Consider the following 18,811-nt stretch of genomic DNA (forward strand, 5'->3'; position numbering starts at 1 on the left):
AATTCTGGTCAAAACATAAACAAATGTTTTTCAAATTGCCTTAATTAAAGGATTTCTAGATACTTATTAATAATGCATTAATGGGAATATTTTACTTGCTTCTCACGAAAACTTTACTTATTTTTTTTATAAAATAAAAAGCTATCCAGCTAAAGTGTACAAAAACAAAACAAAGAGATTAGGGAGTCAGATACACCTGTCATATAAAATGATAACTGCAGAACCAGGTTTATACAGCTATTATTTATTTTAAACAAGTATCTTAAATTGAAAGATTAATTGCTGATTTATATTTATTTTATTTTAATCCTTGGTAAATGACAATAGAAGACTGTAGTCTTTATAATGGGATATGCCAATGTGGTTAATGTTTGATGTAGAAGCAGAAACCCCATGGAAAAGCTGATGGGTTAAGATACCAATTTTCTGATTCAACTCAGACACAAATTAATTTTTAAAAACATAATTTAAATTATGTGGATTTAAATTTTAATTATATAGTGCAATACTTTCTAGGGGCATAACTATTAAACATTAAGTGGGTTTTAAACTAGAAATGTGAGGAACTCTTTCACTGATGGGTTTTCAAGTAGGCTATAATTTCATCTATGAAGACTCATGCCATCTGATGTGTTTTTTACACTCTGGGATTCTACGAGGAAGTGAGATGGTAATTTTTGTCCCAAATTTCTAAAGTTGTCAAGACAAATTGAGAGCACTTCAGAAAGAAGAAACGAAATTGTTAAGATCAGAATCACTTAACATAAAGAAATACATTTTTTTAAAACCTCAAGTTTTGTATAATTAAGAAGTACTATAATAATTGTTTTAAATATGAAGCAGCAATTATTTTGAAAATAAATACATAGGAAGAAAAGGAATATTCATCTAGAAAGTTAGAAGGCAAATCTAAAAGAAAGAATATCAGTGTTTTGTGTTATTCCTTATTATCAAGGTCCTCCCATTGGCAAAACCTTGTGGATTCTGGAAGATTGGTGATAGTGGAATTGATAAACAAAGGAGTTTAGTATGCTGATCTGAGAGCTCCTTAGTCGGTGTCTGCTGAGGAATCCTATATATCTCACAGGTTTATGCATAAGGAGGCAAATGAAAGATTACCTGGAAATCTTCTAATTAGTTGACATAATCCTTCCCTTCTGCAAAGCTGATGTTGTATTTCTGGTAATATGTTTACCTGAAAGGAATAAAAACGATTCTAGTGAGTTAGGCATTCTCTGCTAAAGCAAAGAAAATACAAACAGCCTACAGGGTACAGATGTGAAGCACTGTCTACACCACCCACCTCCTACTTTCAAATCTCTGTAAGTCAACATTAAAATCCAAAATAATAGAGTGGTTTATTTGATAACATAAAATAAAAACGTACCCTTAGAAATCTTCAAAATATTGGGGAATACTTGTTAAAACCTTGATATATTTCAAAGCCATGAAATTTGCTAGAAAAAAATTTATGTCATTATGGCAAGTAGAGTAACACTACTAACTTGATAGTTGCACATTTTGCTTTGGCAAAAAATAGTACTAAACATTCCTCAAAGTCAACTACACGCCCAAGTTCCAAAGGCCCTCAATGATTTGAATCACGGACATCTAGTGGTAATTCAATGCTAAACCTGTTAGCATTTATAGTTTTCACTTCATACTGAAGGGTATTTACTGCTTTCGAGTATAAAACCCAGTCACCACAAAACTATATTTTAACAAAAATTTGTTCTTAGAAAGCTTCATAAATATTGTCATAAACTCAAACATATCTTTTAATTTTTAAAGAAAAGATACAAGCAAGCTTAATTCCCTCCTCTTCTGAATTGACAGATTAGCTATTCTCAGCTAAATCCCCCAAATAATGCCAAACATGGTAATGCCTCGTTAAAACCAACAGAAAGAGTCAGTGTAAATCAGCTTGAAAATCAGATTCATTTTTGAGCAATTATTGATTACTTTCAAATTAATTCACTCTACCCTAAAAACGTATTAGAGTTTCTTTACTGTGGCTGGCTGGCCTGACTGGATAAAAAGAACTCAGCTGCAGCTGGAGAAAAGAGAGGGAACCAGAGACATGGGCTGTAGTCCCACTTCTGGCATGTAACAAAATCAGAACCTTGAGCCCGTCACTTTACTTCTTTTCATTTTCTCCATTTGTAAAATAGAGCCTTGGGTCTCTAAATACCACTTCCGCTCTAAGCTTTGATCAATTCAATAATTCAGTCATAAGCTGTAGTTTTTAAAAAAGGATTCATTTAAAGTGCTTTGAAACAGTTCATCATTTAAAAGTTCTCTAACCCTTGCAATTTTGTTAACTCTATCCGTTTATTCAGCAAACTGTAAACTTCAGCCCAGGTCATGCATAAATAAAGCCCAGGCTTCAGCAGAATCCGCTCTTGTGAATATGAGAATTGAGAAAAGTGTATAGTACACTTTAGATTTTAGGGATGTCTACATTTCTCAAATTCAAAAGTGATCAATTTTAGAGTCTAAATGTAGGAAAAGAAGAAGGGCTTTCATAAAGTCCTGAAGTTTTCAGTTCAGCCTAAGACTGGCTGGAGGGAGGGACAGAGCATGACTGCAAAGGTCTGGGGAACCCATCCTAGAGGCTTGGGGGTTTTGCTGTTATTGTTAACACACAAAGAACCTTTCTAAATTAGATTGTGAAAAGGTTTAAAAGTCAATAAACTTGAACCATTTTCCTCCACTTAAGGAAAAAAATCACTCAGTTGCTATTGACTAAATAGAAGCTTTAACGATAGAAGGGCCAAGAAAAAGCAGCAGCATTAGGTAAGTAGTAGTGAAGGCTGTGTATGGACACAGGTCCTATTGAAAACCTTCTCCCACTTCTTGAAGGGCTCAGAGTAAATGTGCCGGCCTTGCAGACGTTTAGAGCATCCCTTTTATGCCGTCCTGACCTCTACAAACTGAAAGGACTAGCACAGCCCTGGTTAAATGGATAACAGTAACTGAACTAACGGGCCAGAAGAATGTGTGTAAATGCTGCAAAGACAGAGTGCAGCTTGCACAGATTTCAGATACAAGGGTAGTTGTTGTGTCATATCAGAGATGACTTTTCACATGAGACCTTGGGTCACAACGATGAACTGACTCAGGGTCAACAAAGCATTTGCTTCAAAAAACCAGAGTCAAGCCAAAGGAAGCAACTGCTCTCACTTTCCCATCCCCTACCCAATAACCTCTTCCACTGCTCTTTCCTCCAAAGCACATCTTTGGAATTCACAGAGTAGAAGAAGATGACCCGACCATGGTGACACGTGACACTAGAAATATCGTCTCTGTTCTACTCTGGAACTGAGCACCAAGCTAAGCAGTTAAACTAAATAACTTGGCACAAAAAAATAAACACATACAAGGCTATGGGTCCTACAGCTGTGCTAAATCAACTTTATTACACATATTAACTTTCTTAATTAACTTTTTAATTGTTAAACCTAATAATGTTCTTCAATATCCTAGTGCTTTTTATTATTTTTATGTACATCATAAAATATATAAGATTTGCATCATTATCAAGTGGAACATAAAGAAGTTTTCACTGGGATTAGCTGACTTCTATACGATGAGCTCCTCCAGCTTAATACTGCAATAATTATTTTTAATATAATTTAAGTTCACAGCAAAATTGAACAGAAGGTACAGAGATTTCCCATATACCCACTCCCCCCGACCCACACACAGCCTCCCCCATTATCAACATCTCCCCCAGACTGGTACATCTGTTACAACTGATGAAGCTACACTGACACATCATTACCACCCCAACAGTCATTTTTAATATATACCGATTTTGTACTGAGTTTGAATGCTTTATGTGTGTGTGTGTGTGTGTGTGTGTGTGTGTGTGTGTGCAAGTGTGCGTATGTATATTTTATATAGACAGCTGTTTTTCTTGGCACAGAAGCTTCTGTATCTTTGAAAGGATTAGAATGCATATAAAAAAATGATAATGACATTTGGGCCCTAGAATATTTCTGAGATCAAACTGGGAGAAAGGAAGTGTGCATTTAAAAATATTTCAATCCTACTCTGTGGTAATCTAAATTGTTTTCATTACATACCGTCGGAAGCAAAAGTAAAAAAAAAAAATCATTCTTATTTTGAGACATATTTCATTAATAAGAGCAACAGTATGATGTTAATTATAAACATTCAGAAAGTATTTATAACTCAAAAAAACTAAAACTACAGTAATACCATTAACTCATTAAGGAAAGTAGACATGTGAGATGAGCTATTTATATAAAGTGTAAGAAAGCACCCAGGGAAAAAAATTTTTTTTGGTCACTCATGAACATTGAGAGTGACACACATGTCACACTGTATCTTAGGGAACTGTCCTTTTTCTTCATTAGATCTGTACAGATGTTCATATCTTTTATCAAAAATCAGACCTTCTCTGAAAGCTGTTCAGTGTCATCCATAATGAAGAGAATTAATGGCAAGAAGGGAACCAGCTAATCAAAGAAAAAAGTCTTATTATCATCCATGTCTCTCCCAGGTAATTATCACTCCATCACGGTCACCTGAAAATGTCCTAGCACACTGTAAAATAAGAGCCATTTCAGTAGTTCTCAGTGCTCCAAGTACTAAAAACAGCATCCCAGATTCAGGGACTGCTAATCCTACACACATTCAGAACTAGAAACGAATTTCTCTGCTCCTGAAATACCAGGACCTGTTAGAGGTGAGACAGAGCTCCACTTACTAAACTTAGTGTCACCCCAAATACTGGACCTTGCTTCACTCAGCATCACACAGACCAATACAGTTTTAAATTCCTGTTACTTTCCTCCTGGCTAGAGAGACTCCTGGTCATTCATCATCTATAACAGACCTTAAGATCATTTTCATTAAGCACTTAAATTCCAAAGCTCTGAAGAGGTGAGTAATCCTCATCTGAGCAGGTGCCCTTTCTTTGTTCATTCTAAGGTCATTAACAATCCTAACACGTACCCAACAAATCTGAAGCAACTTCTGTTTTGAATATTTATGTTTACATAAATAAGTCACGTTTCACAAAACTTCAAATTATTCATGCTCCAAAGTGACAGTTATCTAAATGTATCATTTAGAATTTGTGTATTCTTTAAGAATATTCATTAGAATAGGTTTTAAGTGCAGCAGCTAAATATTTATTTAGAAAGGCTCTATAGTGATATGGTTAAGAACACAGAATTTAAAGTCAGACTTCCAGAGTTTGAATCCTAGATGCTTCATTTATTAGCTAGGAGGACTTAAGTAATTTTCTTAATCTCTCTGTGCTTCAGTCTCTTCATATGTAAAGAACGTATATAAACAAATATGTAAGCACTTAGAATTGTTCTCAGGAGGAGGCCTTGGCAAGAGATTGGAAGGTGGGAGTAGAGAGAGGCTGAATACTTATCTTCCTGGCTTCCTCTCTGCAGGGCTATGATTTGGCAATGGCTACGTTCCCCTATGTTTATAGCTCCTTTCCACAGATCCCTCTTTCTTGGCTCTGGCTCTTAGTTGGTTTTGCTATACAATTCCTTCTATTGTACACACCCTTCTTCAGACCAAGGGTGGTAAAACCTTATGATGTTGCTGGTCCCTGGGTGCCTCTAATCTTTTTTGTTTCTCTTATCCTGCCAAAAGCTCTGTAAATAGCTCTTTCATTAGTTTCTCTTCAGTTAAATCCTTTGGAGTATGGCATTTGTTTCCTGCTGGGAGGTTGACTGATACACACAGCAAATATTGTCGACTTTATCCTGTAGCTGATGGGAAGCCATGCAAGATTTTAAGCACAGGAGTAACCAGGTTAATTCAGCATTTTCTATTTTTCACTCTGATAACTGAGAGCCCGATGGATTTCAGGAGCAAAACACTTGCTTCAGAAAAATCAGTGAGGAGGATTCAGCAATTGTCCTGGTTATACATGGTGCCTGTCTGACCAGGATAAAGGTAGTAAGAATGGAGAGTAGGTAAGATATTTGAGAACTATTTAGAAGTTAAATTCCTTAGTATTCATGATTGATAGAATGCAGATGACAAGAGAGAGGAAGGGCTCAAAGGTGAAGGCCAGATTTCTATCTTAGGAAGTGACAGAGTGGTTAATCACGCTCATGACCAGCAGAGCAATTCTGCAGAGCTTCTAAATGCAAGCACAGAAGTGAGTTTACCAGGGAAAATAATGAATTCATTTTCTCTACATTGAGTCTGAGGTCCTATGTGACATCTAAGTGGAGATGCTCAGTGGGTAGTTACACACGCAAGCCTGAAGCATGGGAAACTGCTTTGAACTTTAGATGTAGATTTGGGAGTCATCAATTACAAATGGTAGGTGAAACGTTAGGGGTGGTGCTGGGGAACAGAGGCATTTAAAGAACGGACAGAGAAAAGGTGGCTCTGAAGGACACAGAAAGGATGGCCAAAGATGTACAAGAAGAAGCGAAAGAATGTGCTCAGTCTAAAGGTCAAGGAAGGAAAGAGTTAGAAGGAAGAAGGAGTGATCACAACTGTCAATTGCAGAAATATCAAATGATCACAGTAGCTACTATAGCACTCTTTTACCATTGAAAAATAGCTATTGGCTTTGACACTTTTCTCACAGATTTGTTAAAGTTACCAAAAACAGAGCATATGCAAATTTTCCAGCACAGTCACTAGCACATTGTAGGCATCTGATAATTTTTAGTTAATTTTTCTAGAAGCATTTATAAAAGTTTACACACGATAGTAGATATAGGATGTCAATTTTAAAAGTTAACAAAAACTATATATATTTGCTATAATTCTGGATATCAATTTAAGTTTGAAAAGTCAAAATAGGGATCTAGTAAATAAAATTTTTACTACTTTGGATGAACAGGTGGCCAGGGTAAGCAACACTCCATGGGCTATGTATTTCAAGGTCAAGTTTTGGGTCCCACTAGCTAAAACTGGATCCTTATTGGCAGCAGCCGAAGTTGAAGGGGATCTTATCAAACCCAAATGGTGAAAATTTATGGTAAAGTGTATAAGGCATGGCCATTGAAACTTTCTCCAAAGATTCAACAGTTCCAGTTTTTCAATACTTTTTTTTTTTTCAACATTATGGACCAGGAAGTACTGGTGTTAATGTTCATAGATCTGATAAAACCTGTGCACATTTTGAAAAAGAATGTTTACCTTTTGATGCAAACCTAACTGGCACATGTCTTCCTTGGATATGCAAGGTTTTCCACCAGCTTTCCCAGAAGACAGGCAAACGAGCAGATCCCAAGAGCCCAAATCACCTAACAGCAAAAGAGTATGGAAAAACAAACAATTCCTTATCAGATTTTTAAAGGCAACATTTACTTCTTCAGATTAAAGAATGTAATTATTTAAATCCTAAAACACAAGTAACAATGATTCTGAATATACTTAAAAGCATATATTCAAAGTAACTAAAATTCACCTTTTCTAATTAAGCAGAAATAACACTTTAATATTGTATCCTAGGGAAAATCCAATTATCTTAAGTTATATCATAAAATTCCTTTAAAAGACTAAAATTAGAATGTTTCAAATCACTAATTTTATAAATTTATAAAATCTTAATTGGAGATTTGGAGGAAAGAAAATTATAAAGTCTTTTAAGAGATGAGAGAGTTATAACGATATGAAGTCAAAACATCGAACATTTTGTTCTGGGCCTCCGTATTACCATTATTTTCATAGATCTTGAAAACCAAAAACGCTCTTAAGGGGCTTCCCTGGTGGTGCAGTGGTTAAGAATCCGCCTGCCAATGCAGAGGACATGGGTTCGAGCCCTGGTCTGGGAAGATCCCACATGCCGTGGAGCAACTAAGCCCGTGAGCCATGGCCGCTGAGCCTGCGCTCTACAGCCCATGCTCCGCAACAAGAGAAGCCACTGCAATGAGAAGCCTGCCCACCACAACGAAGAGTAGCCTCCGCTCGCCGCAACTAGAGAAAAGCCCGCACGCAGCAACGAAGACCCAACGCAGCCAAAAATAAATAACTTAAATAAATAAATTTTAAAAATGCTCTTATAAGTTTTCTTACAAAGAAAAAGTTATGTTAGGTAGAAAATAAAATTTAATTAAAAATTTAAGATAGGTTTAGTCTAAAAGGAATTTGTGTTCTAGTTATAGACAGAGTTGACTCTAAAATACAGAGTATAACACAGACTAAAGAAATGATATTTCATCTATTTCACCAAGAACAAAGTTCTTTGTCAATAAATCATAGTTACTTGCCAAAATAATCTCAGCAGAGTACATTCTTGCATAAGTAATTGAATACTTAAAAATTAACATTTATGTGGCTATATATGGGTTTATTTTCCCTTACTTTTTTTTTGTTTTTTGCGGTACACGGGCCTCTCACTGTTGTGGCCTCTCCCGTTGCGGACCACAGGCTCCGGACGCGCAGGCTCAGCGGCCATGGCTCACGGGCCCAGCCGCTCTGAGGCATGTGGGATCTTCTCGGACCGGGGCACGAACCCGTGTCCCCTGCATCGGCAGGCGGACTCTTAACCACTGCGCCACCAAGGAAGCCCCCTTATTCTTTTTGATCTATTTACATAAATTTGTATCAGCTTACCTTGCATATAACTGATGCTTTAGAAATATTTGTTAAATGCATGAATGAATAACTAGCTAATGATAGGGTAGTAAACACATTACTTCAGAAACAATATAGAAATATCTATCTCAAGAAAAAAAAACAGAAAAAGAACACTAAGTAATATATAAAAGAATTGGTACTACCTGGGAAACGTTTCCATTTTGGATGGAAATCCGGTTTAGAAAATGAAGCAATTGCTGTACACATGGCATCTTTTGTTGATCAATACTAAGATAAATGTTCCTTCAAGTAACTATTTATGCCAGACCTCACAAGTCAGTTACTGCGTTATTAGTGGCTTCAAAAAGCTAGAAAATATCCAATGCCTCCAAATTCTATCTTTTAAAAATTTCCTAGAATTTCTCACTTGAGAGCATAATGCTTTCAAAGAAGAATTATACAGGAAAAAAAAAGTTGATGAGGAAGAATATCTATGACAATTAGGAATGAAATTTTACTCTGCACTAATCAAGTCCTTTTCCATTTGACAAGTCCTGTGCTGTCTAAGCTATTGGTCCCTCTATAGTTGTCCTGTTGCTGGAAGGGAAACCTCTCTGCCAAACAAAAGGATCCAGACAACTGAACTCAAGTTAACTGAGCTCTTGTCCTAGAGCTTCTCTGTTTGCTTGATGTATCTCAAGATGCTGGAAGATAGCAAATAGTTCAAAAGAACAAGGAGAAATGATGTTGTTGATTGGGAGTTGGGAGAGAACTCATCCAGGTAATAGCCATCAGGCCTTAGGTATCAAGGGTCTACCCTGTCCCATGCACTCTCACTTTGAAGGAAACTACAAGCAGATTCCAATGGCCAAAACCTAATACTCTATGATGATTCCAATACTTTATTTTAAATGTGCACCTGGCATTTTCAGCCAAAACCTTTGATATGGATTCAAAAGGGAAAACACAGAGACTATTTTCATTTGATATTACTTCTAGACCAGGAAACACTAAAGCCCTAGAGGAAACTTCCTGTTATAATATACACAACTAAATATTTGAAGAAGATAAGAATATGCAGAGAAAGAGGAATTTCATATTATGGACTGCATTGTTTGGGAGTTAAAAAACAGTATGTTTTATATTCCTCTAAGTCTGAAGCATGCCCCCCTTCACTACCCAAGGCATGCACACAATTTCTAGAATTGATAGAAAGAAATACATATTTAAGCCATAAATGTTTGAAACTGGAGACACATTTAAATAATTCAAAGTATTCAGTTTATTAAGAACCTCCTCTGAGCTGAACACTGTACTAGAAATATGAAAGTAAATAGCAAAACAAAAGGGCAGACAGTCACTGCCCTTAGCAGCTATAAGGAATCTAAACATCAAAAAGAATTTAGGCTAACTTATAAAGCATCACACAATTTCTTGATATTCATAAGGTTACCCCTCATCTCTCAAAAATATTTAATTAATATTTTAAGTGAAAAGTTAATATTTCAAAAATACCATAGAGCACATCAATTTCCTCTTAAAATGAAGTAAAGTATAACCAAAAATTTTCAGCGATCTCTTCATATCCTTCTTGCCTAATTCTTGCTACCACGGTCTGAAAAAAATGCTGATTGTTTCCACTCAAAATTCCTACTGTTACCCTTGCTGAATTCCACATCAAACTTCCAAATCTCTATTTCCTAGTTCAATTTTCTAGTTAAAGTAGACCTTTTCAATTTCTCTTCATTTCTATCTAGAAATCTACTCCCTTGCCTGATTCCCACAGCCCTTTTTTAAAGAAAAAAGCTTTATTTGTTTTATGAGTGGTGCTATGAATTCAAGCTTGGTTTAAAAACCTCCCAAAACCATACTGAAATCTAGAAACTGGGCAGAGAGCAAAGCATACTCACTAGTGAAGTAAATAACATTCAGAAGTCAACCTTGGAGCATCTGGGATAAAATTTGTTCCTCAACAAGATTACAAATTACTATTTACTGTGAAGCTTTGGGGCCACGCTCAACAACCTAAAAGCATGAGTGTTTAGTGGAAAATGCGTACAGCAGAGACTGCAGACTGCAGGCACACAGGGGGTGTAATGCCCACATATAGGGTGCATTTGGTCTGCACAGTGTTTGTTTTGTTTTTGTTTTTAATTTTAAGCGTTTGTCAAAACGCAAATGTTAGCACAATTCACATAAAAATCCAGATTTCAGCTTTCATTTGAAAACTTAGAAGTTTTGGGTTCATATCCTACAAGGCAGCCACTGACAGCTGAGGCCAGCTTCCCACATTTTCTGTAGTTTACCTTAGTGGCCCAACCTGGCCCAAACTCTGCCTGGGCTCTGCCTTTAGTAGCAGCAAACAGTCCTTAGAACTGGTATAAAACACTGGTTTGTCAGTCTTCCATGAATTGTTCGTTCAGCAAGTTGATGTTCCATGCTTTAGCTCTCAATGAATTAGGCTTGTTCATTAGGTAAATTGGTTTTGTTGAGATGACTATAGGCAGTTGATATTTGCTCAGTTGGTCTTTAAAGGATGTCTGAACATACCCTTTGCTTTCCATCTTTGGCTGTGCTCTTTCGCACGGTTGAATAAGGTCACTTCAACTCCAAAGACATTTGGTTGGCCATGTTAAAGTTGGCAAGGACTGAAGTGTGGCCTCTTCGAGTCGTTCTTTCTCTAACAAGCCTGGAAAAAACCGATTGGCCTGTAGCCATCTTTTTCCCTTACGTCTTTTTGGTTGGATTGCTAAAGTGGACCAGGTCCCACTCCTAGGTGGACCTGCCTTCGTTTCTTTCTTGTTCACACTCTCTCTTTGGACTCTTTCCACATTCAGTCTGTCTCAGGGCTGTTGCCACAGTTATACGTGGCCCAGGACAGGCTCTTTCTAGGCACCGAGGCAAACATTTTTGGTGTTGGTCTTACTTGATGTGTTTCTTCTGTCCCCTGAAGGTCGACATTAGTGTAAGAGCTGAGAAGTCAGATTTGGATTGAAACTAACACAACATTGTAAAGCAACTATACTCCAATAAAAAGTAACTTAAAAAAAAAAAAGATTTAGATTCGGGAAAAAACAGGCAAAGCAGATCCTGGCCAATTTGGATGATGGCTTCTTAGGTTTTCCTGGCACAGGGAAAGGAGACCTTTATGTGACCCAGCCTAACTCTTCAGAATACTGCATTAGGATTTGGGCGCCAAGGCCACACTAATAAATAAGGAATAGGAGCAGTAGTAGTGGTAATGAATCAACAGCAATTAGCTCCTGAGTACTTAAGAGTATGCCAGGTACTGTTCCGAGTATTTGCATTAATTAATTTATTTTGTACAGTACCCTGCTGGATATACTTTTTCTTTTTTTTTTTTTTTAGTGCAGAAAGGTTAAATAACTTGCCCAAGGTCAGCCATCTAGTTCGTGATGGGAAGAGAATTTGAATACAGGAAGTCTAGCTCCAGAAGCCATGTTTGTGATCATTACATCATTATTGCTTCAAAAAACAGGGAGGCAACAGAGACACTTAGTTTTTGATGCCTTATATGTACTAACTTATGCAGAACTTCCAACAACACTGTGGAGTAGAAACTATTATGACACATACTTTACAGAAGAAGAAACTGAGACAAAGAGGAACTATCTAGCTTTGGTATTTTCTCAACTACTGTCCAGTATCTATTTTCCTTTGGGACCTTGGAGGAAAAAGACTATAACAGGTATAAGTCAGGTATTCCTAGACCCTCACCCAGCAACAGCATCCTAAAACATTATTAGCGATACCACTGGTAATTGAAGTAAGAGAAATATTCATGTGTAAAAGGAGATAGCTCTCAACTGCACATGTACTCAGGAACTATAAATATTAACTGGGTTTCTACCTACTTTTGAAAAGAAACCTCTAAAAGTTTCTCAGCTTTTTTTTTGATGGTTAAAATGATTTCTGTCCCTGTCACAAAGAAACCAGAGCAGGACAAGCTCCCAGATCAGGCTAGCCAAGCCCTTAAATAGAGAGGTCATAGGACATAGTTCTTAGAAAACAGGATGTGGGTGTTCCATTCTCCATCTCAACGTGAAAAATCTATAGGATTCTCCCCATAAACTGTAGAACATTATTGCTCATTATCATGCCTCCATAGTGTTGGGTCTGGAAGCAATGAAAACTCCACAGACAATTTTAGAAGGAGATGTCAGGGTCCAGCTTTATTAATTCAGACATAATATGGCACTGACTATAGTTTTTATCCTTCTCTAAGCATTCTCAGGAACCACCTAACATCTCAGTGTTAAAAGTAAGAGCTATTTTTAAAGCTTTTTGTTTTTGTTTTAATCAAGCATCTGCCCTAAGGAGTGAGGCTGCCTTTAGAATATTTCCAGTTTCTCATAGTCAGGCTGTCATGTAAAGCAAACAATCGTTCCTGGCTCTCAAATGACCTCCTCATTGATAAAGTCTACTGGATCAGTAATTCAACCCAGAGAACAACGGAGAGCTCTGAGATAGCATCATTCTTATACATGCTGCTTATTCTCAAGGAATGACAGGTCTATTCCTGCTTTACTTTTCTCCATAGCATCTATCATCATCTGACACATTATGTATTTCTTATCTATTTGTTTATTGTCTGTCTATCCCCATTTGAATGTGAGCTTCACGAGGACAGAACAGGGCCTATTTTAATCACTGCTGTATTCTCAGTATCTACAACAGTGGCTGGAATTTAACAAGTATTTGCTACCTATTTGCTAAATGCATAGATGAATGAATAACTGAATGTGAGCAGTAGACCAATAACTAAGACTCGATAAAATTCTAGGATATTGAAATATTTTTGTAAAAATTAAAAATGGATGAATAATAAGAAAAAATATTAGAGTAGTTTTTTTAAAAAGGACATAAAAATACATTTTGGTTCTTAGTAAGAATGAAGGAGAGAAGTACATAAAAAAAACAAAGGTAACCAGTCATTGCATTTAAAGAATTATAATATTAATTATGAAAACTAATAGCAGATTCCAAGTGCTTTACTTATTAGAAACTTTTCTGTGACCACATACATTTGATTGAAGCAGAAAAGATTTATAAAGTATGACTTGGAAAAGAAACTTGTCCAGGAACTTTTAAGATACATAGCTACTAAAGCCAAGTCTCATTTACTTATTTATAGTATTATACTATTATATTCCTTAAGGATACAGTAGTATGATTTCCTAAAATTTGTTTTATTTCAGTGTGAAATACTGAAAATGTTTAATTTTTAAATAATACATAATATTCCTTTATAATATAGCAATTATTAAATAATACATAAAATTCCTTTATAACAGGATATTTTACATGCTCACTCTTCCCTTTGTACAGCCTTTTATTCATAACTATAAGATTCTTATCACATAATAAAGTCTTCCTTTCTCTGTATCCTTCTTTTACCAGACTTAGTAGATAGTTTACATTATTGAATACATTATTAACTTATTAATAATAAATTGGGTTCTATGCTTGATTCTACCACAAGATCGTTTGAATATAAATTAGCCATTCCTGAACCAAGCTGCATTAACCTGTTCCCTTAACTGTATTCTTAATACGATGGATCTACCCATACTTAATTAATTTTATTCATGGCTTTTCTTTAAGGACAACAAACATTCAAGTTCTTGTATATAACACTGATTATAGTAGACACTTAGTAGATGTTTATTGGATTATATATTTCAATTTTCAGAATTCATTTTAAAAGAAATCATATATATTGAAATTTGAGATTTTCAAAGCATTATATAACATGGTCACAAAATCTAATTAAATCTGGTTTCTTGCCCCAAGACTCTGGTCATGGATTTTTGCTTGTTATGCCTCTGGCTCCTTAACCTCTAAGAGCTGATGATGAAAACTTTGTGTTTCACCACAGAGAAATTCAAAACCATTCTCTCCCTTGATGTTTTAAATGCACACTAGGGATAAGGTTTTCCTGCCCTAATGTCTACCAGTTTTCTGCCCTAAGAGAGGTTTGGAGGTTGTTTCTGTGAAGAGTTTTGAACTCCTGAAATTTTTCTAACCTACTCACAAGTTCAAAAAAGCAACACTGGGCTTCCCTGGTGGCGCAGTGGTTGAGAGTCCGCCTGCCGATGCAGAGGACGCGGGTTCGTGCCCCGGTCCGGGAAGATCCCACATGCCACGAAGCAGCTGGGCCCGTGAGCCATGGCCACTGAGCCTGCGCGTCCGGAGCCCGCGCTGTGCAGCGGGAGAGGCCACAACAGTGAGAGGCCCACGTAAAAAAGAAAGCAACACTATGCTTAAACTTTTGCAAAAGTTAAAAGACTCCTGTTCTAAAGGAACTTTTCATTAAGAAGAGCATGAAAAGAAATAGATCAGTTTATTTCTATGAAATAAATTCAAGAAATGTTTACTTTAGAAGGCTTGCTAAAGTTTCCTTCTATAGGTTTTTTTTGTTTGTTTCTTTTCTGTTTGTTTTTTTTTAATATTTATTTATTTATTTGGCTGTACCCGGTCTTAGTTGCAGCATACGTGCTCTTAGTTGCGGCATCCAGGATCTTTAGTTGCAGCACGCGGGATCTAGTTCCCTGACCAAGGATCAAACCCAGGCCCCCTGCATTGGGAGCTCAGAGTCTTAACCACTGGACCATCAGGGAAGTCCCATAGGCTTTTTTTTTTTTTAATAATTTTTATTGGAGTATAGTTGCTTTACAATGTTGTGTTCGTTTCTACTGTATGGCAAAATGAATCGGAGATATATATATCTCCCCTCTTCTTTGGATTTCCTTCTCATTTCAGCCCCCACAGTGAATTAAGTAGAGTTCCCTGTGCTATACAGTATGTTCTCATTAGTTGCCTATTTTATACATAGTATCAGTAGTATATATGTATCAATCCCAATCTCCCAATTCCTCCCACCCCACCCCTTTTCCCCCTTGGTATCCATACATTTGTTCTCTTTAAAGTGACTTTTTTTAAAAAAGATTTTCATGCCACTTATATAGTCTTCTATTGAAGTATAACTGATTAGATGTGTGTGCATGTGTGTTTAAACTTTTACTGCTTCAAGACTATTGTTTATCTGGGAGAAAACTCTCATTATTGCATTTTACCAAATTTCTACAAGTCTGGAATTCTCACCAGCTTAGGAGACCTTGAAAGAAATGAACTCTGCAGCAATTTAAAACTCAGACTGCAATTTAAAACTCAGACTGCACCTAACACTCAGATATTGGTCTCTAATTCCATTCTCCAATAAGAGGAACCAGGGGGTCCTTGGAGGTATGGCTGATTCAAGGGCTGGAAAAGTAAGTGTACAAGATGAGCCTAGAGCATCACAGTGCCAGAAAATGAGGAAGAGCTCAAAACCAAACAAGCAAACAAACAAATGAACAAAAGCAGTGATGGAGGTATGTTAAAGGGGCATGGGAGCCAATGGTCAAAACTGGAACAATTTGAGCAAAAAAAAAGTAAAGTAATATTGGTATAAAATAAATATCCACTAGTCCATACTGATATAAACAAATTATTGAATAAAAAAATAAATGGAGAGGAAGAGACAAATGTCTGGTGTGGAAAAATATCAAATAATTTTCATAGCTACTACAGACTCAAGGAGGTAGATCACAACTGCCTAGCCCTTCGGCATGAGTTGCTCACAGTGACACCCTTCCAAAGACTCCAGTATGGAAAGGGGAAATAAAAGTATAATTCGCAGTGGAAAAACCTGACAAACACTACCTGTCAGGTGATTAAGGTTAATATCAACAGTGATAAGTCATGTGGATAGTCTATACCCTTGATATGATATGATGAGAATTTTACCTCCGTGGTCTTACTCCCCCAAACCATAACCCTATACTAATCGGAAAATACCAGGCATGACCCAACTGAGGCACATCAAAACACCTGACCAGTTCTTCTCAAAACTGCCAAGGTCATCAAGAACAAATAAAGTCTGAGAAAAGGTCACAGCCAAGAGAAGCCTAAGGAAACACGACAACTCAATGTAATGTATCCTGGATGGGATCTTGGAACAGAAAAAGGACATTAGGTAAAAGTTTAAAAATCTGAATGAAGTATGGACTTTAGTTTTTTTTAAAAAAATCAGAATAAACATATTCTCCAGAGAAAAAAAGATGATGACTGTTAAGTATATGGCTGTAACTAGACACATATTAATTACATATCTCACCAAGTATTTTATACTAAGAATGTTGTATTACAAAACCAATCTGCACTACAATGCAGAAAGTGAAAAACAATTACTTTCTATACAAGATGGATTCTCTGATAAAGACAATTCCGATGGTATTTAAAATACAGAAGACTGAAAAATAGATCAAGTTCAGGGTTTGAGACCCTCCTCAATACATGCAGCTCCCCAAGTTTCTAGCCTTTCATTTCACTTGTTACCATTTCTCTCTAAATTCAACTCCTTTGATGATTTTATTTACATTCATTGCTTTAGCTATTGCTTCCCTGCCACTGACTCTCAAATTTACATTTCTTAACCTTTCTTATGTTTCAGATCTCCAGTTACATCCTAAGACAGATGCCCTGCTGAACACATATGAATCAGAAGCTGTATTTCCTACCAAAAACCTGTCCGTCCTTCCAGTTTTATTATCGTCAAAGGTGTAGTCACCTCCTCTCCCTCAAGCTAGAAAGCATAACATCATCTTCAACTAGTACTTGTCTCTCATTCCACTTCCCATTGATCTCCAATTCCCATCCAACCTAAATTAGAATTTCTTAAATATTTCCTGACCTTTCCAAATCCTATCACAGTCTCTAAATCTAAGATCTCACTATCTTAGCAAAGTCTCCTAATTAGTCACCCTGCTTCTATTTCTTTTCCCTTCATTAATCCATTTTCCTCCATAAAGCCACAATCATCCTCTGAAAACACAGATCTTATCATTGCCACCACAATACAGATCAAATTCCTTAGCAAAGCAACAGAGATCCTTCACACCTGCCCCAACCTAGTTCTCTAGCTCTTTCCCTCAAAGCAGCACTCCCCAAACCCCACTTCTTCTCAGCCACATGGACCCTTGTTGGCCCCTGAGACTCCATACACTTTTATTTATTTTTCAATTAATTTTTATTGGAGTAGAGTTGATTTACAATGTTGTGTTAGTTTCTGCTGTACAGCAAAGTGAATCAATTTTACATATACATATATCCACTCTTTTTTAGATCCTATTCCTATATAGGTCATTACAGTGTACTGAGTAGAGTTCCTTGTGCTATACAGTACGTCCTTATTAGTTATCTATTTTATATATAGTAGTGTGTATATGTCAATCTCAATCTCCCAATTTATCCCTCCCACCTCCCTTTCCCCCTTGGTAACCATAAGTTTGTTTTTTACATCTGTGAGTCTATTATTTCTGTTTTGTAAATAGGTTCATTTGTACCATTCTTTTATATTTTTTAATTTGTCTTTCTCTGACTTACTTCACTCAGTATGACAATCTCTAGGTCCACCCATGTCACTGCAAATGGCATTATTTTGTTCTTTTTTATGGCTGAGTAATATTTCATTGTATATATATACCACATCTTCTTTATCCATTCCTCCATTGATGGACATTTAGGTTGCTTCCATATCCTGGCTATTGTAAACAGTGCTGCAGTGAACACTGGGATACACATATCTTTCTGAATTATGGTTTTCTCCAGATATATGCCCAGGAGTGGCAAGGGATTAATCTCCAAAATACACAAACAGCTCATGCAACTCAATATCGAAAAAACAAAAACCTAATCAAAAAATGGGCAGAAGACCTAAATAGACATTTCTCCAAAAAAGACATACAGATGGCCAAGAGGCACATGAAAAGATGCTCAACATCACTAATTATCAGAGAAATGCAAATCAAAACTATAATGAGGTATCACCTCACAGCAGTAAGAATGGCCATCATCAAAACAAACATCTATAAACAATCAATGCTGGAGAGGGTGTGGAGAAAAGGGCACCCTCCTACACTGTTGGTGGGAATGGAAATTGGTACAGCCACTATGGAGAACAGTATGGAGGTTCCTTAAAAAAGTACTAAAAATAGAGCTACCATATGATCCACACACTTTTAGACCTGTGTGCCCTAGCATGCAGCTCATACTGATGAATGCTCTTCCCTCTAAAATCTACTTGAGAAATCATGGTCACATATCAAGTATTCACTTGTGACACCTTCCTAGACCCCCACATTCAGAATTGGTCCCTTCTTTTTCTGTTCTCTCAGAACATGTTATTTCTGCTCTTCATACTGCTCCTATT

General features: G+C 36.6%; 1 protein-coding gene across 1 annotated transcript in view; it reads right to left on the reverse strand.

Moving 5' to 3' along the window:
- CPED1 (cadherin like and PC-esterase domain containing 1) overlaps window positions 1–18,811 on the reverse strand; it is a 301,545-nt gene that overhangs the window by 227,037 nt on the left and 55,697 nt on the right. Inside the window, exons 3-4 of the mRNA XM_030857653.2 lie at window positions 7,156–7,262; window positions 1,120–1,195 (exon numbers count right to left, since the gene is read on the reverse strand). Of these exons, the coding sequence (XP_030713513.2) occupies window positions 1,120–1,195; window positions 7,156–7,262 (183 nt within the window). The remainder of the gene's footprint in view (window positions 1–1,119; window positions 1,196–7,155; window positions 7,263–18,811) is intronic.

Source organism: Globicephala melas, chromosome 9 (genome assembly GCF_963455315.2).
Source record: "Globicephala melas chromosome 9, mGloMel1.2, whole genome shotgun sequence".
Taxonomy (NCBI): domain Eukaryota; kingdom Metazoa; phylum Chordata; class Mammalia; order Artiodactyla; family Delphinidae; genus Globicephala; species Globicephala melas.